At 43.6% G+C, this 25,225-nt stretch overlaps 1 protein-coding gene across 7 annotated transcripts in view; it reads left to right on the forward strand.

Moving 5' to 3' along the window:
* LOC142403079 (protein Hook homolog 3-like) overlaps positions 1 to 25,225 on the forward strand; it is a 131,847-nt gene that overhangs the window by 74,416 nt on the left and 32,206 nt on the right. For all 7 annotated transcript variants that reach the window (XM_075489233.1, XM_075489229.1, XM_075489234.1 and 4 more), the window contains 4 exons: positions 2,547 to 2,614; positions 7,430 to 7,492; positions 8,534 to 8,617; positions 16,857 to 17,020. In XM_075489233.1, the coding sequence (XP_075345348.1) occupies positions 2,547 to 2,614; positions 7,430 to 7,492; positions 8,534 to 8,617; positions 16,857 to 17,020 (379 nt within the window). The remainder of the gene's footprint in view (positions 1 to 2,546; positions 2,615 to 7,429; positions 7,493 to 8,533; positions 8,618 to 16,856; positions 17,021 to 25,225) is intronic.

The raw sequence follows: 25,225 nt of genomic DNA on the forward strand, positions 1-25,225 counted from the left end.
TGGCAAAATGGCAGCTCAGTTTTCAAGACTGTTGTCTTCCTCTTGTATTGTGTATCTTAGCTTTTAAGCTAATTTCCCCTTTCCAGTTTTCTCAGGGTTCTAAATTGCTTTAATGTCTCATCCAGAAACTACTTACATTCTTCCCTTAAGCAGGAGAAAGTCTGGCCATCCTCTTATTTAGAATACAAGTGTTTTCCCTTCTGTAAGTACATAAATAACTATTAATTTAAGCCACCTCTCTTCCACTTGACTGCTTAGTTAACATCTCTGAAGTTGTCAGAGTCAAATACTCTCTGACCAAGTTCTTTTAGATATTCCACACGAGGAGGGTTTAATGTTTAATATAAAATTTACTTATTTGAAGATATTTGATGTTACATGGGATTTTGATTTAGCAGAGTGATACAGCAATATACTGAAATCACAATACAAGCATAATATAGCAATTACAACATACAGTTGAATCACAATACAAATGTGATTCCCATTACCAATTTCTCTATGCTCACCATCACAACACTGGGTGTCCCCAATTGCCTGGAAGGAATACATGTGTTGAAGTTAGCTCAAGCCCATTGCTCTCCTCAAAGTTCTTTTTATCAGTTGTCCAGTTTTTCTACTTTATGTTGGGCTGAGGCACATATACACTCCCCTCCCATGCTAGTCTGGCTAGCTCAGGAAGCCATTACTCTCTACTAATTATCTCAGGGAAGTCTGTTTATACAACCTGATGACCCACTGGTACAGCCCTATAGTTAAAATAAAGGCTACCCTCCAGTCCCCCTTATGTTGAGATAAGTGCAGCTTTCTTTACAATAATTGGCGATCATTCCTTACATTCTTCCCTGAGCTCAGCATTCTTGCAGTGTTAGGTTTACAGTTGGACTCGATGATCTTAAAGGTCTGTCCTGGTTTCAGCTGGGATAGAGTTAATTTTCTTTCTAGTAGCTGGTATAGTGCTGTGCTTTGGATTTTAGTATAAGAATAATATTGATAACACGCTGATGTTTTGGCTGTCGCTAAGCGGTGTTTACATTGGTCAAGGATTCTTCCCCCCCTTCAGCTCCCCATGCTCTGCCAGGTGCCCAAGAAATGGGAGGGGGCACAGCCAGGATAGTTGATCCAAACTGACCAAAGTACTATTCCATACCATATGATGTCATGCCCAGTATATAAACTGGGGGGAGTTGGCCGGGGGGTAGCGATCATTGCTCGGGGACTGGCTGGGCGTCGGTCGGCGGGTGGTGAGCGGTTGTAATTTTTTTTTTTTATATATATTTTCTTATTTTTCCCCTCCCTTGGGTTTTGTTCCTCTCTCTCTCTCATTGTTTTTTTCCCTCTCATTATAATTAATTATTATTATTACTATTATTTTGTTCCAATTATTAAACTGTTCTTATCTCAACCCACGAGTTTTCTTACTTTTGCTCTTTCGATTCTCTCCCCCATCCCACGGGGAGGGGGGGGGAAGTGAGCGAGCGGCTGCGTGGTGCTTGGCTGCCGGCTGGGGCTAAACCACGACAAGGTCTTTTCCAACCTAAATGATTCTATGATTCTATGATTCCTCTGATCCTTCTTCCACTATGGGGGTGTGTTGGTTGGTCACAGAAGTGTAAATTTCTCATTCTTTGTTTTGGTAGCTGCTTGGCATTTATTAACCATGAATGTATCTTTCCCTGAACTTTACATATTCTATATGTAAACATATAGAATCTAACATATTCAGTTTATTTTAACATATTCAGTTTATCTAACATATTCAGTTTAAACATTAAAAACATATGAGATAGACATCTAAACAGTCTAGTTATATGTAGTTTGATTATTTACTGTTGTGCCTCTTCTAAATTACTTTGAGGTGGCTGATTCCCAACATCTTCCTCTTAGACATGCATGGCATTTGGAAAAAAAAAAAGGTCATGATACCTGGCTGGGATGCATATGATATTGGACAAGTCACAAACTCTGACTCAGTCTAAACATCAGAATTTGACATTCTAACCACTCAATCCTCTTACAGCATGCTTCCAATACAGGTCACATCTATATATAGAAAAGGAAGAGAAAATGTGGAGAGGATTTATTTTATTCTTAGTTCTGTGCTTTCTCAAGACCTCATATGGAAATTCTATGAAATGAGGGTGCTGTAGAAAGGCAGGACAAGGAGTCAAAGTCATGGAAAAAGACAACCCATCCTTGGATCCTGTTCTTCTATTGCCTTAATAATTCAGGAACAAAGGGAGAAAAGCACTTGGAGAGCAGACAGTTCTTTTGGGAGGTAGTGGGGAAGAAAAAAATGGCAATCATAGGCAAAAAAACCCCAAACGTTGCAGTGTTCCAGTGAGCCTTGATTTATGTCTGAATAGACTTTTTTTTCTGTAATGTGTTCTTGAGTTTGCTAGCCTGAAACTTGAAAGGTAATTACAAATTTCAGTCTCATCTGTAGCACCTGCTCAGCTTGTAGGAAAGATATGACTACTGATCTCATGTTCTGTGTGACTTTCTCGAGCTTAAATAGTAACACACCTGAATGCTCTTATTTTCAGAGTACATACAGACCATAATGATGATGGAAGAATCAGTTCAACATGTTGTCATGACAGCCATTCAGGAGGTATGTCAGAGTGTCCATAGTGTGTAAGCCTTTCAATATTAAGCCTTTCAATATTGCAAAAAAACATACTTTTTTCCACTGTGATGAAAAAGGGGCAGAGTTTGCAATTTTAGAAGAAACACTTTCCTCTTTTGAGTTACAAAAACAAATCAAGCAAGCCTTCTTCATGTCAAAGAACTTTGGTTGTATACCCCACTTCTCTGGAAGTTTAAATCTTCTCAGCTGTGGTGGGTTGAGCTTGGCTAGCCTCCAGGTACCCGCCCAGCCGCTCTATCACTCCTCCTCCTCAATAGGACAGGGGGAGAAAATACAATGGAAAAGCTCAAGGGTCAAGATAAGGAAAGGGAGATCACTTACGAATTACTGTCATGGGCAAAACAAACTCGACTTGGGGAAATGAATTTAATTTATTGCCAATTAAAAAGAGAGTAGGGTAATGAGAAGTAAGAACAAATCTTATAACACCTTCCCCCCACCCCTCCCTTCTTCCTAGGCTCAATTTGACTCCTGATTTTCTATACCTCCTACCCCCCCCGAGCAGCACAGGGGGATGGGCAATAGGGGGTTGCAGTCAGGTCATAATGCTTCATCTCTGCTGCTCCTTCCTCCTCGCACTCTTCCCCTGCTCTAGCGTGGGGTCCCACCCACAGGAGACAGTCCTTCACGAGCTTCCCCAACATGGGTCCTTCCCACAATATGCAGTTCTTCAAGAGCTCCTCCAGCATGGGTCCGTTCCACAGGGTGCTGTCCTTCAGGAAGGGACTGCTCCAGCATGGGTCCCCAGTGGGATCACAGGTCCTGCCAGAAAACCTGCTCCTGCGTGGGCTCCTCTCTCCGCAGGCCGCATTTCCTGCCAGGAGCCTGCTCCAGCATGGGCTCTCCACAGGGTCACAGCTTCCTTCAGGGCACATCCACCTGCTCTAGTGTGGGGTCCTCCATTGGCTGCAGCATGGATATCTGCTCCACTGTGGACCTCCATGGGCTGCAGAGGGACAACCTGCCTCACCATGGTCTTTACCACAGGCTGCAGGGGAATCTCTGCTTTGGTGCCTGGAGTACCTCCTCTCCCTCCTTCTTCACTGACCTTGGTGACTGCATAGTTGTTTCTCTCACATATTCTCACTCCTCTCCCTCAGCTGCTGTTGCACATCATTTTTTTACCCTTTCTTAAATGTGTTATCACAGAGGTGCTACCACCATCGTTGATTGGCTCAGCCTTGGCCAGAGGTGGGTCTGTCTTGTAGCCAGCTGGAACTGGCTCTCTCCGACATGGGGACAGCTTCTGGTGTCTTCTCACAGAAGCCACCCCTAAAGCCCCCCCTGCTACCAAAACCTTGCCATGCAAACCCAATACACTGACTTAAAGAATGTTTTGCTAATGGACTCCCCTTCCTTTACATTTCCTACTATGTAGCTCCTGTAGTGTATTATACTGCTTTTATATAAGCAACGAAATACTGTAGAATTTTTTAATAAAATCATAGAAACATAGAATATCTCGAGTTGAAAGGGACCCATAAGGATCATTGAGTCCAACTCCCTGCTCCTCGCAGTACTACCTAAAACTAAACCATATGACTAAGAGCGTCGTCCAGACGCTCCTTGAACTCTGACAGGCTTGGTGCCGTGACCACTGCCCTGGGGAGCCTGTTCCAGTGACCGACCACCCTCTCAGTGAAGAACCTTTTCCTAATGTCCAATCTGAACTTCCCCTGATGCAGCTTCATTCCATTTCCTCGTGTCCTATCGCTGGTCACCAGAGAGAGGAGATCAGCACCTCCCCCTCCACTGCCCCCCTTGAGGAAGTTGTAGACTGCAATGAGGTCACCCCTCAGCCTTCTCTTCTCCAAGCTGAACAAACCAAGTGGCCTCAGCCGCTCCTCATAAGTCTTGCCCTCGAGGCCTTTCGCGATCTTGGTTGCCCTCCTCTGGACACACTCTAATAGTTTGATGTCCTTCTTATATTGAGGCACCCAAACCTGCACATAGTACTCGAGGTGGGGCCGCACCAGTGCAGTGTAGAGTGGGACAATCACCTCCCTTGGCCAGCTAGCTATGCTGTGCTTGATGCACCCCAGGACACGGTTGGCCCTTTTGGCTGCCAGGGCACACTGTTGACTCATATTCAACTTGCCATCAACCTAGACCCCCAGATCTCTTTCCGCGGGGCTGCTCTCCAGCCTCTTGTCCTCCAATTTGTATGTATAATCAGGATCACCTCATCCCAGGCGATCCCATCCCAGTGCAGAATCTGGCACTTGCTCTTGTTAAATTTCATATGGTTGGTGATTACCCAGCTCTCTAGTCTATCCAGATCTCTCTGTAAGGCCTCTCTACCCTCGAGGGAGTCCACAGCTCCTCCTAGTTTAGTATCATCAGCAAACTTACTTAATGTACATTCGACTCCTGCAACCAGATCATTTATAAAGACATTGAAAGAGCACTGGCCCTAAAATTGAGCCCTGGGGCACCCCACTGGTGACTGGCTGCCAGCCTGATGTAACCCCATTTACTATAACTCTTTGAGCCTGACCCTGTCAGCCAATTGTTCACCCAATGTATTATGGACTTGTCTAGCTGTATGCTGGACATTTTGTCCAGAAGGATACTGTGAGAGACAGTATCAAAAGCTTTGCTAAAATCAAAAAAACCCACATCTCCTGGCTTCCCTTGGTCAACTAGATGGGTGACTGTCATAAAAGGAAATTAAGTTGTTTAAGAGATAGTACCAAAAGCTTTTAAAAAATTCTATCTAATAATTGGAAAAAAAAATCTGAACAACTAAAGGTTGTAACTGGACAAATGAAAAGAAATAGAGAAACATGCAGCAAAATATTCTTTTGTCAGTTATTAGCAAGATTAATAGACTAGTTAAGGTATTCCTAATAATACTTTGTAGCATGTTAATAAATGCACTGCAATGTATTTTGTAAAAATGTTGTTTTAATGATAGTAATAGGAAACCTGATTTATTTTTAAGACTGTGGTGATGGGAAAGACCATTCTTCTGCTGTGCTTAGCAGTTGTTAGTCTGGAGAGTTGCTGTATGCAGTAAAGGTTTTCTTGATCTTCTTTGATAAATTACACTAACAATGCAGATGGAAGCATAAAAGATGAAAACTTCAGAATAATGTTAGTGACCACTCTGTTGCCATGAGTAACTTCTCATGTGCTCAGTCAGGCTTCACGATGGAGGTTTACTGCAGGGGAATAGTTAAAAGGAATAGTTTCCTGTACTTTCTGACAAGAAAGTGTGGCAAGTGTTCAGAAGAAAATAACAGTTCTTAAGTCTTTGTCAATATGCCTTTCCTTCCTAGGCATTCACTGGTAATCAAATTGCTTCTGAATCTGAGCAAGAAATGATGAATTCCATGTTGAACACTAGAGTAATTTCACTATTTCTGTTACATCTCTGAAAGATGTCACTAAAGAGATGTCGCATGAGCCTGAGGGCTCTGCTACCTGTTATCTCTTTGACTCATGCTGCATTCTAACAGTCTTGGATCCTATTGGATGACCATGGAGTCATTTCAAGGACTAAAATTGCAGATCGAGAGTTCTTAAAATTAGGATTAAAAAAAAAAATCCCCAAACTTCCTGCTAGATCAGCTTCTTTTTTCTATCTCTTTAAGTCAGTGCTGTCAGGAACAGGCAAGTGCCAGATTTCCTGCCTAAGTTTTGGCTACTATTTTCCTTTTGTTTTGTGGGTTTTTTTTTTCAGGGACCGAAAACATTTCTTTTTGAGTTATTTGCAACAGATCTGTAATATATATATATTTAAAATTTCTTATGGTACTGCTTTCAACCTTAACTTCACCTTAACTGGTGTCAGGGTTACTTGGCTATCCATTCCAAGGAGACCATGTTTTGTAAATATTGTGTCTACAGCTGCCCTTGGTGTGTTATCAGGGGAGCTAATAAAACTGGCTGGCATTCAGAGCTCAGCCTCTTTGAACTATTGCTTGCTAGAACCTTCAAATCTTATGTCTTTGTCTCTTGTTTTGAGCCTGCCCTGACAATTTGTTTGCTGGGGGTAGGGGGTTCTTTGGTCTTAAAATATTTGTAATATTTACATTTATTTCTAGCCATTTATCTGTTGTAGTTGATCAGTGGGTGAGGTTACTGAAAGAAAACTTTTTTCCCCCCAATAAGTATGTGAGTCAATCTGGAGCTTTCTAAGAAAGTAATGACTTGACAATCATTTTTTCCTCACTAAAACCATTACAAACCACTCTTCTAGTCAGATAGATAGATTAGTCAGATTACAAAGAATTGTAATGCTTGTTTCAAAAATACTCATTCTGGAGTATAAATTTTTAATCTGCAAATTCCAGACAAATCGGGAGCAGTAAGCTTGGTCCTTTTTAATTTCTTTATAATTAGTTGATACAGATGTTTCAAAACCAAAAATAAGAATGTAGGCTCTCAAAATGGGAAAAGATGAAAACAACTGCCAGAGAACAATTTGAGACCTATCTTGCCTGCCACATAATAGCTGCCACCAGTCTAATGCTGCTTCAATACAGTGCTCTGCAAAGGATAGTGTAGCTTTCGTGATAATGAATGTGCTTTTTCAGAAGAGAGAATGACTAGTAAGGTAATGTTTTTCATACTTTAGATATTATAAGTCCTGAATATGTCTTTCTGTAATTCTTTTTTAATATACCTCATATAAAAATGAAGTAAAAAATGTTACTGTTGTCAGAAAAAAGAGCTTTCCTAAAGGTTAAGATGAACCTAATTTTTCATTGAAACTTACCTTTAATATGCAAATAAATCCTATGTTTTTTCTAATCCAATGTAATTTAATTGCAGTTGATGAGTAAAGAGTCTCCAATCTCTTTTGGAAATGATGCTTACATTGACCTTGAATGCCAGGTATCTAAGATGAGATGTTTCTTTTCCTTTAATCACAAGAAATCAGTGCCTAATCATTATGGTTCATTGTTAAGCAGTCTACCTTTTCTATTGTGGGAGAGTTTTGTGGAAAATTTGAATAATGGATACAAAATAAAACTTGACTGTTTTTTATAGTTATCTGTGTAGAAGTACATAAATTCTGTTAGATGGAATTACTTTTTATGTCACCTGTCCCTTGTAAACTTAAAAAATGAAAGGTTATGGTCCTGTCTGTGAAAAGTAGAAGGCCCATCTAAAATTTATTATGCATAATAAAATATATACATATGCATTAACTATGTGCATATTTTATCAGACCAATTTTCTTGTAGGTATTTCTTTATTTCCCTGACTACATTCATACAGAAACTTGTAAGATATAAGTCTTTTAATTATTATATAGTCCCTTAAAGAGATGTAACTGAATGTTTCCACGCTGCTTATAAGATTCGGTGTCTTTTTTTCAGATGGGTAGGTTTTTCCATCACAATGGTGATTGTTTCCCCTTTTGTACAGTAAGAGTAGTTCCCAGTGACAAGACAGGTTTTACCTTAACTGTTTATTCCTTGTATTCTACCTCCCAATCTTTTGTGTATTTGAAAAGTAGATTAAAAACTGAAATCATGTATTCTTTGCATCCATAAAGAAAAGTGGTATTGATGCTTTTTTTTTCAGTGTACAGAGGCAATAGATTCTTCAGAGCTAAGCTGTTTGGTTTTGGGGGAGCCTCGGTTTACAGAATAAATGTCATAACTTCAATGATAAATGTCATAACTTCAATGTTTTGTTTCAAGACCAAATATCACCTTCAGCTATATTTACCTTTGTTAGACAAATTAAACAATGATTACAGTTGCTACTTTGTTTCATTGTAGAAGCAGAATTGCTTTTCTTTTTTCCCAAACTTCAATATTACATAAATGTAAAAAAAGACTTTACAATCATATAATTCATAATTTTGCTATATCATTTATAGAGGTATATAATTATGAAACTAAAAATGATTGTTGTTTATGATAGCTGAAGAAAACAACAGAAGAATTAAATGAAGCCCTAGCAACAAAAGAAGAAATTTCCCAGAGATGTCATGAGTTAGATATGCAGGTAGGACATCTTCAAATCAAGAAAAAATATGTTAGTTCTTGGACAGCTGAAGAAAGGGATTATTGTGGAAATCTACCTTTTATACTAAAAAAAAAATTCCTCAATTACTGTATTTCTTTACCCATGTTAGCAGAGCAAAAAGTGTGTGCCCACCTGTATTGATTCAGTGATGTCAGCATTAAGGTGATTGGTACTGACAAAGCTTTTTTGCATTCAAGCAAAAAATGAGCTGTATTGCGCAACTCATGAGTTACAGAAATCCTAGGAGGAGTTCTGCTGGTATAATGATTTCAGTGAAAAGTTACAACCAAATCAAAGTTACTCTAGACTATCACCTATACATAAACTAAGTTTTACTGTAAACTGAGCATATCTGATCTGGAAGGCATCAACAGACTAAACCTGGAACCCAGAAGAGCCATTTCAATCAATTCCTACTTTGGTGTATAATTTGGCTTTTAGCCAAGCAGTAATGACTGGAATTAATGAAGCCTTGTGCCTTATTGATTTGTGTTTGATGGTTGGTTGATTTTGTTGTGTCAGATGCAAGTTCTGATCAAAACTGTCCTTTCTCTTGGGATATTTATATTCTTTCTATTCCCCTCCTACCTGCATTTTGATTGTATAGTGTCTAATAATATGAGCTTATGCTTCAGACGTTCTTTGAGTCACAGCACTTTGGCTTCTCTGCCCCACTGCCTGTTTTCACAAAGCTGGCAGAAATTTAATCAGCTCTGGGACCTCTGTTCCTGTTTCAAGTCTGTTTGCAATTGGCCTGTCCTGGTTTCGGCTGGGATAGAGTTAATTTTCTTCCTAGTAGCTGGTATAGTGCTGTGCTTTGCATTTTAGTATAAGAATAATATTAATAACACGCTGATGTTTTGGCTGTCGCTAAGCGGTGTTTACATTGGTCAAGGACTTTCCCCCCCCTTCAGCTCCCCATGCTCTGCCAGGTGCCCAAGAAATGGGAGGGGGCACAGCCAGGATAGTTGATCCAAACTGACCAAAGGGCTATTCCATACCATATGATGTCATGCTCAGTATATAAACTGGGGGGAGTTGGCCGGGGGGTAGCGATCACTGCTCGGGGACTGGCTGGGCGTCGGTCGGCAGGTGGTGAGCGGTTGTATTATTTTTTTTTTATATATATTTTTTCCTTTTTTTTTCCCCTCCCTTGGGTTTTGTTCCTCTCTCTCTCTCTCGTTGTTTTTTTTCCCTCTCATTATAATTCATTATTACTATTACTATTATTTTGTTCCAATTATTAAACTGTTATTATCTCAACCCACGAGTTTTCTTACTTTTGCTCTTTCGATTCTCTCCCCAATCCCACGGGGAGGGGGGGGAATTGAGCAAGCAGCTGTGTGGTGCTTGGCTGCCGGCTGGGGCTAAACCACGACAGTCCTTTTTGGCGCCCAACGTGGGGCTCGAAGGGTTTGAGATAATAACAGATTAACCAGAGCGTATTAAGGAATTTAGATCTGTTAGTAGTTGTGGGACGTGATATTGATCCATTTGTTCCTAGCATTGGTTTACCTGATCTGCACCATGCTCATTTCTTTGCCGTACATGTTAAAGATCGGTGTTGGTTTTTGCAGTTTGCTGTGCTCTGCTTTAATTGGTGATGTTTTGCCTGTGAGATTTGTTATTAAAACAGTGACCTTGTGTTTATTTTGGTATCTAAGTGCTGTACTGAAACCGTTACTGTATGTCGGGTATCATCTTATGGAGACAATTGGCAATTATACTTCTTCCTCTGAGAGGTTTTTTATGGAGGAAATGCAGAATTGTACCTTCACTACTTTCTTCTACAATGCTTCCTCCTTCATTACAGTAACTTTTCAGTATTTTGAACAACCTTGGGTAGTTAAGATACTTGTATTGGTATTGTTTGGGAATATTGTTTCGATCTTGTCCAGGGCTAGTAAGCAATTTAAGAATGTCATCCAGAGATCTGCCCCAAGGCTGGGTAGTTATGAGTGGCAGGGTGTGTGGCATAGCATGGGCAAATGCCTAGGGCGGTGGGCACCTCCAGTGTTTTGGAACTTCACCCCTGAACAAGTGCTGAATCCGGAAAAATTAGTAGAATATTTGGAAGAAGTATGCTGTGACTCTGGCAATTCTAAGGAGATACAAATCACTGCAATGTGCTGGGGTCTGGCCCATGCCTACCGAGCCCTGTTCAACGCTACTCAGAACCCTCAAGGATCTGGTGACAAAACAACAGGCACTGCGGCTGCTCCAGCCCCCCCTGCAACAGGCACTCCGGCTGCTCCAGCCTCCCCTGCGACAGGCACTCCGGCTGCTCCAGCCCCCCCTGCAACAGGCACTGCGGCTCTTCCGATTCCCCCTGCAACAGGCACTGCGGCTGCAGCTGCACCGAACAACTCTGTTACAAGCATTGCGGTTCAAACAGGGAACGAACCCGTGTCAGTATCAGTCGCCCCTATACATAAAAAGAAATCCTGGAAGCAAAAGTCAGCTCGTTTAGAAAGGGAAGATGAAAGAGCAGGGCCATCACAGGGAGAGGAAGAGGAAGAGGAAGAACTCGTACATGAGACCGAAACCACCCGATCCCTATCCCTGAGTGAGCTGCGAGATATGCGAAAAGATTTCAGCCGTCATCCAGGGGAGCACATTGCCACCTGGCTGCTCCGATGCTGGGATAGCAGGGCCAATAGCCTGGAATTAGAGGGTAAGGAAGCCAAGCAGCTGGGATCCCTTTCTAGGGAAGGGGGCATTGACAAAGCGATTGGAAAAGGGGAACCAGCCCGCAGCCTCTGGAGGCGACTCCTGTCAGCTATAAGAGAAAGATATCCCTTCAAGGAAGATGTTGTATACCGCTCCGGGAAATGGACCACCATGGAGAAAGGTATCCAGTACCTGAGGGAATTAGCTGTGCTGGAAGTGATTTATGGTGACCTGAACGACGTGCGGTCACCCATAGATCCAGACGAGGTCCAGTGCACAAGACCCATGTGGCGGCAGTTGGTACGAAACGCACCACCGTCGTGTGCCAACTCACTGGCAATACTGACCTGGAAAGATCGAGACGGTCCAACAGTGAATGAAGCTGCTAGTAACCTCCGAGAATACGAAGAAAGTATCTCTTCCTCCTTTGTCTCAGCTGTGCGGGAACTGTCCCAGGAGTTCAAACGGTTCAAAGAGGATTTGTCCTTCTCCCTACCTATACGGACCAGTGTCTCAGCTATTAGGAGTCAGCGTTCTTCTGCTCAAGAGAGAGGATATAGAGGGTACACACCACGGGGCACCCTATGGTTTTACTTGCGTGACCACGGAGAGGACATGAGGGAGTGGGATGGAAAACCTACCTCCACCCTAGAGGCACGGGTACGTGAGTTGCAAGGAAAAACAATCACCAAAGGGAGTTCTTCCAGGAAAATTGCTGCTCCGGTTTCCAGTGGACAGTTCCCCAGACAGAGTAAGAGGGCTGATTTTACTCCTGATTTTAATGAAGAAATTCCTGACTCATATACACAAGAAAAGGGTAATGAATATTATGACCAGGATTAGGGCGGCCCTGCCTCCAGCCAGGTGGAGGAAAGGGACAACCGGGTTTACTGGACTGTGTGGATTCGATGGCCTGGCACATCAGACCCACAGGAGTATAAGGCTCTAGGAGACACAGGTGCACAGTGTACCCTAATGCCATCAAGCTATATAGGGGCAGAACCCATCTGTATTTGTGGAGTGACAGGGGGATCCCAACAGCTGACTGTATTGGAGGCCGAAGTGAGCCTAACTGGGAATGAGTGGCAAAAGCACCCCATTGTGACTGGCCCAGAGGCTCCGTGCATCCTTGGCATAGACTACCTCAGGAGAGGGTATTTCAAGGACCCAAAAGGGTACTGGTGGGCTTTTGGTATAGCTGCCTTGGAGACGGAAGAAATTAAACAGCTGTCCACCTTGCCCGGTGTTTCGGAGGACCCTTCTATTGTGGGTTTGTTGAGGGTCAAAGAACAGGTGCCAATCGCTACCACAACGGTGCACTGGAGGCAATATCATACCAATCGAGACTCCCTGATTCCCATCCACGAGCTGATTCGTCGACTGGAGAGCCAAGGAGTGATCAGTAAGACTCGTTCACCTTTTAACAGTCCTATATGGCCAGTGAGAAAGTCTAATGGAGAGTGGAGACTAACAGTAGACTATCGTGGCCTGGATGAAGTCACGCCATGGCTGAGTGCTGCCGTGCCGGACATGCTGGAACTGCAATACGAACTGGAGTCAAAAGCAGCCAAATGGTATGCTACAATTGATATTGCTAATGCGTTTTTCTCAATCCCTTTGGCAGCAGAGTGCAGGCCACAGTTTGCTTTCACTTGGAGGGGCGTTCAGTACACTTGGAATCGACTGCCCCAGGGGTGGAAACACAGCCCTACCATTTGCCATGGACTGATTCAGACTGCATTGGAACAGGGCGAAGCTCCAGAGCATCTGCAATATATTGATGACATTATCGTGTGGGGCAATACAGCAGAGGAAGTTTTTGAGAAAGGGAAGAAAATAGTCCAAATCCTCCTGAAAGCCGGTTTTGCCATAAATCAAAGTGAGGTCAAGGGACCTGCACAGGAAATCCAGTTTTTAGGAATAAAATGGCAAGATGGACGTCGCCAGATCCCAATGGATGTGATTAACAAAAGAAAAGCCATGTCTCCACCAACTAGCAAAAAGGAAACACAAGCTTTCTTAGGCGTTGTGGGTTTTTGGAGAATGCATATTCCAAATTACAGTCTGATCGTAAGCCCTCTCTACCAAGGGACCCGGAAGAAGAACGATTTTAAATGGGGCCCTGAGCAACGACAAGCCTTTGAACAAATTAAACGGGAGATAGTTCATGCAGTAGCCCTTGGGCCAGTCCGGGCAGGGCAAGACGTAAAAAATGTCCTCTACACCGCAGCCAGGGAGAATGGCCCTACCTGGAGCCTGTGGCAGAAAGCACCAGGGGAGACTCGAGGTCGACCCTTAGGGTTTTGGAGTCAGGGATACAGAGGATCCGAGGCCCGCTATACTCCAACTGAAAAAGAGATATTGGCAGCATATGAAGGGCTTCGAGCTGCTTCAGAAGTGGTTGGTACTGAAACACAACTCCTCCCGGCACCTCGACTGCCGGTGCTGGGTTGGATGTTCAAAGGGAGGGTCCCCTCTACACATCATGCAACTGATGCTACATGGAGTAAGTGGGTTGCACTGATCACACAATGGGCTTGGATAGGAAACCCCAATCGCCCAGGAATCTTGGAAGTAATTATGGACTGGCCGGAAGGCAAAGATTTCAGAATATCGCCAGAGGAGGGGGTGACGCGTGCTGAGGAGGCCCCACTGTACAATAAACTACCAGAAAATGAGAAGCAATATGCCCTGTTCACTGATGGGTCCTGTCGTATTGTAGGAAAGCATCGGAGGTGGAAGGCTGCTGTATAGAGTCCTATACGACAAGTGGTAGAAACTGCTGCAGGAGATGGTGAATCAAGCCATTTTGCAGAAGTTAAAGCCATTCAGCTGGCTTTAGACATTGCTGAACGAGAAAAGTGGCCAATGCTCTATCTCTGTACTGACTCATGGATGGTGGCAAATGCCCTGTGGGGGTGGTTACAGCAATGGAAGCAGAACAATTGGCAGCGCAGAGGCAAACCCATCTGGGCTGCAGCACTGTGGCAAGATATTGCTGCCCGAGTAGAGAACCTGGCTGTAAAAGTACATCACGTAGATGCTCATGTACCCAAGGGTCGGGCCACTGAGGAACATCAAAACAACCAGCAGGTGGATAGGGCTGCTAAGTTTGAAGTGGCTCAAGTGGATCTGGACTGGCAACATAAGGGTGAATTATTTATAGCTCGATGGGCCCATGACACCTCAGGCCATCAAGGAAGAGATGCAACATATAGATGGGCTCGTGATCGAGGGGTGGACTTAACCATGGACACTATTGCACAGGTTATCCATGAATGTGAAACATGCACTGCAATTAAACAATCCAAGCGGTTAAAGCCTCTGTGGTATGGAGGGCGATGGCTGAAATATAAATATGGGGAGGCGTGGCAGATCGATTATATCACGCTCCCACAAACCCGCCAAGGCAAGCGCTATGTGCTCACCATGGTGGAAGCAACCACCGGATGGCTGGAAATGTATTCTGTGCCCCATGCCACTGCCCGGAACACTATCTTGGGCCTTGAAAAACAAGTCCTATGGCGACATGGCACCCCAGAGAGAATTGAGTCAGACAACGGGACTCATTTCCGAAACAACCTCATAGACACCTGGGCCAAAGAGCATGGCATTGAGTGGGTATATCACATCCCCTATCATGCACCAGCCCCCAGGAAAATCGAACGATACAATGGACTGTTAAAAACTACACTGCGAGCAATGGGTGCTGGGACGTTCAAACATTGGGATACACATTTAGCAAAGGCCACCTGGTTAGTTAACACTAGAGGATCTGTCAATCGACCTGGCCCTGCCCAATCAAAACTTTTACGCACTGTAGAAGGGGATAAGGTCCCTGTAGTGCACATAAAAAACATGCTGGGGAAGACAGTCCGGGTTACTCCTGCCTCGGGCAAAGGCAAGCCCATTTGTGGGATTGCTTTTGCTCAAGGACCCGGGTGCACTTGGTGGGTAATGCGAAAGAATGGGGAAGTCAGATGTGTACCTCAAGGGGATTTGATTTTGGGTGAGAATAGCCAATGCTCTAAATGGTATGATGTTAACTGCTATATAATACTGTGTGTCATCACTTGTATGATTACTATACACCATATCAATGGTATTTCAATAAGGATCACCCAGATTAGTGAAGAATGAACTTCGATGACAGCAAGCAAAGTGCAGTGGTGATGGAACCAGAACTGGCTTCAGCATGCAACAACCCAACACCACACACCATCTCTTCTGCCATGAAGGACTATTCTGACAGATGGAGCCCAAAGTCATGGACTAAATGAACTTAAACATTTTAGAAGGATGGCCCATAGACCAAGGGAATGATAACTGTGTGTACATATATAGATATACATACCAAGAGACAGGAAAAGTGGTGGTGATTAATTGTATTAGAAAAGGTAGAACCTGGGCATGACATAAATGGTATAGAATAAGGGGTGGATACTGTCCTGGTTTCAGCTGGGATAGAGTTAATTTTCTTCCTAGTAGCCAGTATAGTGCTGTGCTTTGCATTTTAGTATAAGAATAATATTGATAACACGCTGATGTTTTGGCTGTCGCTAAGCGGTGTTTACATTGGTCAAGGACTTTCCCCCCCCTTCAGCTCCCCATGCTCTGCCAGGTGCCCAAGAAATGGGAGGGGGCACAGCCAGGATAGTTGATCCAAACTGACCAAAGTACTATTCCATACCATATGATGTCATGCCCAGTATATAAACTGGGGGGAGTTGGCCAGGGGGTAGCGATCACTGCTCGGGGACTGGCTGGGCGTCGGTCGGCGGGTGGTGAGCGGTTGTATTATTTTTTTAATATATATATTTTTTCCCTTTTTTTTTTCCCTCCCTTGGGTTTTGTTCCTCTCTCTCTCTCTCGTTGTTTTTTTTCCCTCTCATTATAATTCATTATTATTATTACTATTATTTTGTTCCAATTATTAAACTGTTATCTTACTCGTGTTATCCCACGAGTTTTCTTACTTTTGCTCTTTCGATTCTCTCCCCAATCCCACGGGGAGGGGGGGGGAGTGAGCGAGCGGCTGCGTGGTGCTTGGCTGCCAGCTGGTGCTAAACCATGACATGGCCTTTGGATTAAAAAAATTTCTAGGAGAGGCATGGCCATGAGAGACTTGAATATTCTGTGTGATTGTATAAACATTGTTCCCTTTGGAAAACATGTTAAAAAACCTTACTATGGGGTGCTAGGGTGTGTGCATGGGGTGGTGGTGCTTGAAAAGTAGGCAGACTTTAATACAGTGACATAATCTTCTTTGATAACTAAGATTTTTCTTTAGATATTTCTGAGAAATTAAGGTTAGAACGGTGTTTTCTTTATGGTAAATCCTGTCTCTAATGCTGTAGTACATTGGTTACATACATCACATATCAAATGAAAAAGTATTCAAGTTACAATCTGTTCCTGTGAAATACAGTTTTGTGAACTTTGATGTTTCCAGTTATGAGTTGTGTTAATGTTTTGCTGTGTGCACCAAAAAAATTGCTCTTTATAGCTGACAGCTCCATTATTCCAGTCTTTTCTTTTATTACAACAGGTTGCAGCACTTCAAGAGGAGAAGAGCATTTTACTTGCTGAGAACCAGATTCTGATGGAACGTTTGAATCAATCTGATTCTATAGAAGATCCCAACAGCCCTGCAGGTTGTAGGCACTTGCAGCTGCAGACCCAATTAGAGCACCTCCAAGAGGAAACATTCAGGTAAAGCCACAAGTGGATAAACTGTATTTGGCGCCCGTATGACTTGTATGCTTTTGGTTCTACTGGAATTTATGCTAAATTATTATAATGGGTGGCATAATAACCATAGTGAAGTTTCTGTTATGATCTACCTGTTTATAAGCTCAGACTTTGAAAAATGTGGATTTAAAAACAAAATACTGAAATGCTGCTTCCACTCCCCTTCCCCTCCCCTGGAAGCTGTAGCAATTCCTAGCTGAAAGTTTGATATGGAGTGTACGACAGATAGTATTTTTAATAGCAAAGTATTTCCTTTTATAAGTTTGAAAAGAAATTATTTGCTATCTGAAAGATAAAAACAGTCCTTAATGTAAGGGTACGTGGAAGGAGAGTGTCTGCTCCTTTAAGGTTATCTGGTCGAGGATCTTTTCACTGCAAAAAAGGGATAATAAGAAAAAGAGGAAACCATAAACAAGAACATACAGGGACACAAACCTAACCAAGAAATGATAAGGGAGGCAGTGATGAGAACCAAACCTGGTCAGTCACACCAAACGATAAGCATATGTGAGAGTGTGAGAATGCTTATTCCAGCAAAGTTATCTGATCAAAGAACTTCTAAATTGGGATGATAAGAAAAGGAGAAGACAAAAAACCAAACATACAGCGACACAGACCTGACAAAAAAACCATGGAGACAACGACAAGAAGCAAAGCATGCCAGTCATACTAATTGATGGGCTATCAAGAAACTACAGGTGCCACTTCTAGGAAGACCAACCAGGACTTTGCAATTGATAAGACTGTAAACCAGGGGAGATCCTGGACATTGGACTGGGAGGGGTGAAGGAATCAATAGAACTATACAAATCGATGAAGGAACGTGCAGGGGGAAGGAACAAAGAAGGGGTTAGATAGAAAGGGGTATAAAATGGGGCTGGTCAGTATGCCCTGTGCCTGATCACTGCAGTCTGTTCTATCTTCTTAGTAAATATTTTCTTACCTATCTCTCTGTGTAATCTCACTATCCCTTGTGTATGTGCTGCAAGGACTAAATTCCAGCTATTGGTGAGACTGGTGTGAGTGGATTTGGGGCCAGCAACTGGAGTCAGACTGGGGCTGTAGGCACCCCACGGCCTGTGGTGTCAGCTACTGGAGTGAGTGAGGGTCCTAGAGTCAGTAGTTGGAGAGGCCATAGCTCTCTGGATCTAGGGAGGGTTCTACAGACTGTGCTTGGAGTGTGAGCTACTGGGGGAACCAGCACGTGTGGATTTGGTGCCAGCTACTTGGGAGACAAGCACATGTGTGAGGACTGCAAGGACTAGGTGCCAGCTACTGGGGAGACAAGCATGGGTGGATTTGTGGTCAGCTACTGGAGTCAGACTGGGGGTGTAGGTGCCCTGGGCCTGTGGCGCCAACAACTGGAGCAAGTAGGAGTCTCGGTGCCAGCTACTGGAGCAGGTGGGGGTCTTGGCCACCAGCCACTGGGGCTGGAACAATGTGTGTCCCAAAAATCAGCTACTGGGAGGGACTGGTGTGAGTGAGGTGAGTGAGGGGTTTGATGCCGGCAGCTGGAATGGGACTGCAGGTCATAGCCCACGTGCCTGGTGCCGGCTGCTGGGGGGGGGCTGAGTGTCTGTATCTTCCCCAAACCTGGTGTGTGTGGGAGTATGTGTGTGTATTCACTAGCAAACTTCAAGGTGGACTAGCTGGTGAATAGAAGACCCTGGGTCTTGGCAGGGGTATCAGGTGGATGGAGGGTCCATGAATGTGCATGTGCTTGTGAGTCTAGAGAGTGTTGTGTGTGTGCCTTCACTAGCGACCTTCTATCTCTACCTGCCAAAGAGGAGGAAGGGGACTTGGCTGCCTATACTTATGTTTTATGAGAGTCCTATATGTAGGTGCTGTTGAAGGCAATACCTTGTCTGTGGCAGTCTGTGTAGCTGGCTGTGTCAGTGTTCTGTGTGTTGGTGTGTCAGTGTGTGTCTTCTGGGATACGTGCTCAGCTTCACTACTGGTTAAGCCTGCAAATGGGAAAGCGGCAGCTGTGTCCCTCAGCCTGGACAGAGGCCCCAGGTCCCCCAGCGCACCCAACTGGCCTACAGTGGCCAGGCAGGAAGAAATCCTGGGCTGGAGCTGCTGGAGGTGGTGGCCACTCTTTACATCACTTAATACTCAAGTGACCTCTATTCCCCCTCTGTATTTCCTCCACTAACACATGGAAATATTTTTCCACATTTAACTCTAAGTACTCCCTATTCACCCTCACTTTCAGCCTGCATAAGTTAACACTGATGCTGAGAGAATGGGTCCCTTTCACCCTCACCTTCTCATTCTTGTTCCTCTATTTTCCCTCTCCTTTGATTGAAACTAGAGTGTCTCCTGTGGTGGGTCAACCTTGGCCAGCTACCAGATGCCCACCCAGCTGCTTTCTCACTCCCTCTCTTCAACAGGACAGGTGGAGAACATAAGATGAAAAAACTCATGGATCAAGATAAAGACAGGGAGATCACATCATTTACCATCATGAGCAAAACAGATTTGACTTGGGGAAAATTAATTTAGTGATGCCAATTAAAAAAGATTCGGATGGTGAGAAACAAAACCAAAAATTAAAACACCTTCCCCCCCCTTTTTCCCAGGCTCAACTTCACTCCTTCATTCCCGCCTTCTCTTACCTCCCCCCACACCCTGAGTGGTGCAAGGGGGATGGGGAATGGGGTGTTGTTGTCAGTCCATAACAGTTATCTGCCGCTCCTTCCTCCTCACACTCTTCCTCTGCTCCAGTGTGGGTTCTCCACAGGCCGCAGTTCTTGTCAGGAGAAACTACTCCGGTATGGGCTCTCCACAGGCTGTGGTTCCTTCAGGAAATACCCACCTGCTTCCAGCATGGGGCCCTCCATGGGCTGCAGTGTGGATATCTGCTCCACCATGGTCTCTCCCATGGGCTACAGGGGAATATCTGCTCTGGTGCCTGGAGCACCTCCTCCCCTCCTTCTTCTCTACCCTTGGTGTTCGCGCTGTTGTTTCTCACACTTTCCCCCTCACTCCTCTTTGCCTCTGTGGCATTTTGCCCTTTCTTAAATATGTTTTCACAAAGCCATCACCAGCTTCTCTAATTGACTCAGCTTTGGCCTGCGGTGGGTCTGTTGATGGAGCTGGCTGGAACCGGCTTTGTCTGGCACAGGGCAGCCCCTTACCTCTTCTCACAGAGGCCACCCCTGCCCCCCCCCCAATGCTACCAAAACCTTGCCATGTACACCCAATACATCTCCCTACACTTTTGTTTTTTCTTCTTTCTGCCCTCTTTCCTACACCCTTCTGTAATTCTGATGTCAACTTTCCTGTAACCTTTTATTACCTTTTGTGCATGTGTTTTCGCATCCTTCTACTTTCTCTTGCCAAGCTTCCTTCATCTCTCTTAGTTCTTCTCACTTTGTGTTCACATGACCCCCTCCCTTTTGTTTCTTGAAAAAGTCTGTGCTTCTCCATCTTTCACTCCAGCTAATGCACGTTTTCCTTGTCTCTATATAGCTACACTGTAAAGAAATAGTATATTCATGTTTCTCTAAATTGCCCTTATAACTCATTTTAGGATATTTTTCTTAATTATCTGAAACAATTCCTACCACAATCTGATTGTCACTTCCTGTTTATACTAAACAGGTTTTCTCTCTCTCTTCTTCTCTCCCCCCACCCGCTTTAATTTCTGCACTGCCTGTAACACTGGTCATTCCACCTTCTATGCTCTTTACATCAAGGTTTTGGAGACTTTTTGAAACCTTTCTCATCTGTCCACTAGGTCTCTGTATTTCAGTGCTCCTTTATCTCCTTTCTCTGCATTCTCCCTGTGTGATTTCTAATGACAACTTGTCTGTCTTTTTATTCTTCCAGCTCTAGTAGACCAAACACATCTACTAGGTACAGCTTTGTTGATATGCAGTGTTTTCTTAACCTTCTGTGTCCTTTGACTGTTCTAGTCTATCATTGAAACCTTTGTAATTTTTGGCTTAAGGCTCCCATTGACCATCTTGTCTCCATTCTCCTTGAATTAACTGGACTCCTTGAATTAACTGCTGCTATACCTCTTTCTTGGCTGCATCCCCTTTTATGGGTTTCTTTATTAATTTTTTATTTTAATTTTGGATCAAATTCACAATGGCACTGAAACAAAATTTGTGGAGACTACCCTTTAAAATCCAAATCTCCCAACAGGTGAATTGGAGTTTCAGAGTGTTTCCTGAAACAAAATTTGTGGAGACTACCCTTTAAAATCCAAATCTCCCAACAGGTGAATTGGAGTTTCAGAGTGTTTCCTGAAACAAAATTTGTGGAGACTACCCTTTAAAATCCAAATCTCCCAACAGGTGAATTGGAGTTTCAGAGTGTTCCCGAAATCAAACTCAATAGCAACAGAGTTACTATTAAGCAGCATCCTTTATTACAGCGCTGGGCAGCACTGGGGATCGCTCCACCATAAGTGCTCCGACAAACAAGCAAGATCGCAGAGGTTATATGTTGCAAAATATACATATTCATAAGATTAATTTATATAAACATGAGATTTCTTGGAACTCATTAATATATGTAAATGTCCCTGACGCATGCGTACTTAAGTCCTTAGGTGGTCGTTTGGGATCCTCTGGTGGTCGGTGGAGGAAGTCAGTAGTCTTCATCACTCTGACCGCTGACTGAACTTTGTCTTTACGCATGCTCAGTCCATCTTTGTCTTGCTCATACCTTCCTTGCATATCCAAAATCAGGTGGTTCTTGTGTAGTTTCTCCTTATCAGCCCTTTCCAGGGACAGAGGGCCTGAAGAATTCCTTTTTATCTATCTACATTGCAACTATCTCAGCTAACCAAGGATTTAACACAGGCAAAGCATTCTTACTCTGATGATTAGGTCAAATAAAGAATGCTCGTTAGCAATTCTACTATCTAAGCTTCCTTACTTAAGGCCAACAATACTGGCAAGCTAGGCCAAATTATCTGCGAAAGGGAAACTAAAAGGAAACATTGAGCAACCAAGATATTTACAACATTTCTTTTTGTCTTTGGGGATTTTAGCTCTTTTCAGCACTTCGCACTCTGTGCTACCAAGTTGTCTTCTCCACTCATTCACCATGTTTTGTCAAAGTTTCTCTTGATTATTCCCTTCGCTTACTGCCAACTTCATGCAACTTTTCCTACATGTATTGATGAGAGTTTGTCATACCAGAGACTTTTTTCTGTGCTCTTCACATGCTAGTCAAAATACTTGGTTCTTCAGAGGCACTGAACAAGCATAGCATCTAAAAATAAAAATTAAGTGAGAGCTACAGCATTCAGAACATCTGAAGATCAGGTCTGGCTGCCAACACTGATGACAGTATAAGGGAGTTGGACATCTGGACAAATTCCTGGGATAAACCCTAGGATAAAGTTTTCATGATCAAACTTTCTGTGCCCCAAAAGGGGGGGAGGGAAGTGAAAACTTCTGCAAGAACTTCCAATGTTATCATAGAAAAATCTCAGATTTTTTTCTTTCCAGCACAATTGACACACATATTTACTTGTGATATTTCAAAGTAGAAACATTGTAATTGAATTGGAAGCATCAGAAAAGTGATCCGCTTCTATGTTTTTGAATAAGCAAGGCATTTGAGAGCAAAACTCCATTCTGTGTGGTGTTGTGCATTGGACTGTTGTTTCCTTTTCACTGTGCATCAGAAGGCTTTGTTTCTGTTGTTTCTAGAGAGGATGATGATCATGAAGAAAGGTAATAATGGCTCAAGGTGAGAATCATAGAATATCCTGAGTTAGAAGGGACCCACGAGGATCATCGAGTCCAACTCCTGACTCCACACAGGGCAACCTAAAAGTTAAACCATATATCTAACAGGGATGTCCAAACACTTCTTGAACACCAACAGGCTTGGGGCCATGACCACTTTCCTGGGGAGCCTGTTCCAGTGACCGACCACCCTCTCAGTGAAGAACTTTTTCCTAATATTTAATCTGAACTTCCCCTGATGTAGCTTTAAGCCATTCCCTCATGTCCTATCACTGGACACCAGAGAGAAGAGATCAGCACCTCCCTCTCCGCTCCCCTTCACAAGGAAGTTGTAGATAGCAATGAGATCACCCTTCAGTCTCTTCTTCTCTAAGCTGAACAAACCTAGTATCCTCAGCCACTCCTCATAAGTCATGCCCTCTAGTCCTTTCACCATCTTTGGTGCCCTCCTTTGGACGCATTGTAATATTTTTATATCCTTCTTATATTGTGGAGCCCAAAACTGCACACAGTAGTCAAGGTGAGGCCGCACCAATGGTGAGTATAGTGGAACAATCACTTCTTTCAACCAGTTAGCTATACTGTGCTTAATACATCCCAGGATACGGTTGGCCCTTTTGGCTGCCAAGGCACATTGTTGACTCATATTGAGCTTGCCATCAACCAAAACCCCCAGATCCCTTTCTGCAGGGCTGCACTCCAGCCTCTTGTTCTCTAATCTATACATACATCCAGGATTACACTGTCCCAGGTGCAGAATCCAGCATTTGTCCTTGTTAAATTTCATATGGTTGGTGATTGCCCAGCACTCTAATCTATCACGATCTCTCTGTAAGGCCTCTCTACCCTTGAGTCAATCAACAGATCCTCCTAATTTAGTATCATTGGCAAACTTACTTAGTCTACACTCAACTCCTGTGTCCAGGTCATTGATAAAAACATTGAAGAGAACTGCCCCTAAAATTGAGCCCTGGGAAATACCACTAGTGGCTGGCCGCCAACCAGATGTTACCCCATTTACTACAACTCTTTGAGCCTGATCCTTCAGCCAATTGTTCACCCATTGTATTGTGTACATATCTAGCTGTATGCTGGACATTTTGTCCAGAAAGATACTGTGAGAAACAGTATCAAAAGATTTGCTAAAATAAGTAAAAAAAAACCCACATCCACTGCCTTCCCTTCATCCACTAGGCGGGTAACCTTGTCATAAAAGGATTTTAAGTTAGTAAGGCATGACTTTCCCCCTTCATGAACCCATGTTTGCTCTGACCGATGACTGCATTGTCTTTCAAGTGTTTTTCAATAACTCCCAGAATAATCTTCTCCATAATTCTACCAGGCACTGAAGTGAAACTGACAGGCCTATAATTAGCAGGGTCTTCTTTCTTGCCATTCTTGAAAACTGGAATAACATTTGTTAGCTTCCAGTTGACTGGGACCTCTCCAGATTCCCAAGACCATTGATAAATAACTGAAAGAGGTCTCGCAATAACATCGGCCAACTCTTTCAGTACCCTGGGATGAATCCCATCGGGCCCCATAGACTTATGTGGATTCAGTTGCAGCAGCAAATCCCATACAAGTTCAAAGTCAACTGGGAGCTTCACTCCCCGAGTCGCGGTCCTCCAACCCAGGGCTCCGGGGGTCCCAGGGCCCATCATCGGTGTTACAGACAGAGGCGAACAAGGCATTACACGTCTCTGCTTTGTCTACATCCCTATTTGTGAGGTGATCAACCTCATCAAGTAACAGACCAATATTTTCTTCAGTCCTCCTTTTGCTGTTAACATACTTTAAAAAGCCTTTTTTTGTTATCCACCACAGTACTGGCCAGCTTCAACTCCAATTGAGCTTTGGCTGTACAAATTTTCTCCCCACAGTGGTGAATAGCATCTCTGTAGTCCTTCTGTGTAGCCTGACCTTGCTTCCAAAGTCCATACACTTTCTTTTTCCTCCTGAGTTCCAGAAGGAGATCCCTGCTCATCCAAGCCAGCCTTCTGCCCCACTTGCTTGACTTCCAACACATTGGAATTGCCTGCTCCGGCACTTCTAAAAGATGATTCTTAAAAAGTGACCAGCATTTATGGACCCCAATACCCTCAAAAGCGGACTCCCAGGGGACCTTACTAACTAGTTCCTTGAGCAGCCTAAAGTCTGCTCTCCCAAAATCCAGGGTAGTAGCTCTGCTAACAGTTTTTCTCATATCACCAAAGATTTTAAACTCAACCATTTCATGATCACTGTGGCCAAGACAGCCACGAATCATCACATCACCCACAAGACCATCTCTATTTACAAACAACAGATCTAGGAGGGCATCTTTCGTAGTTAGCTCTCTTAGTACCTGTATCAAAAAGTTATCTTCAACGTGCTTCAGGAATTTCCTGGACCTGTTCGTGTCTGCTGAATCATAGTCCCAGTTAACATCTGGGAAGTTGAAGTCACCCAT

Source organism: Mycteria americana (assembly GCF_035582795.1).
Source record: "Mycteria americana isolate JAX WOST 10 ecotype Jacksonville Zoo and Gardens chromosome W unlocalized genomic scaffold, USCA_MyAme_1.0 Scaffold_33, whole genome shotgun sequence".
In the NCBI taxonomy this organism is placed as follows: domain Eukaryota; kingdom Metazoa; phylum Chordata; class Aves; order Ciconiiformes; family Ciconiidae; genus Mycteria; species Mycteria americana.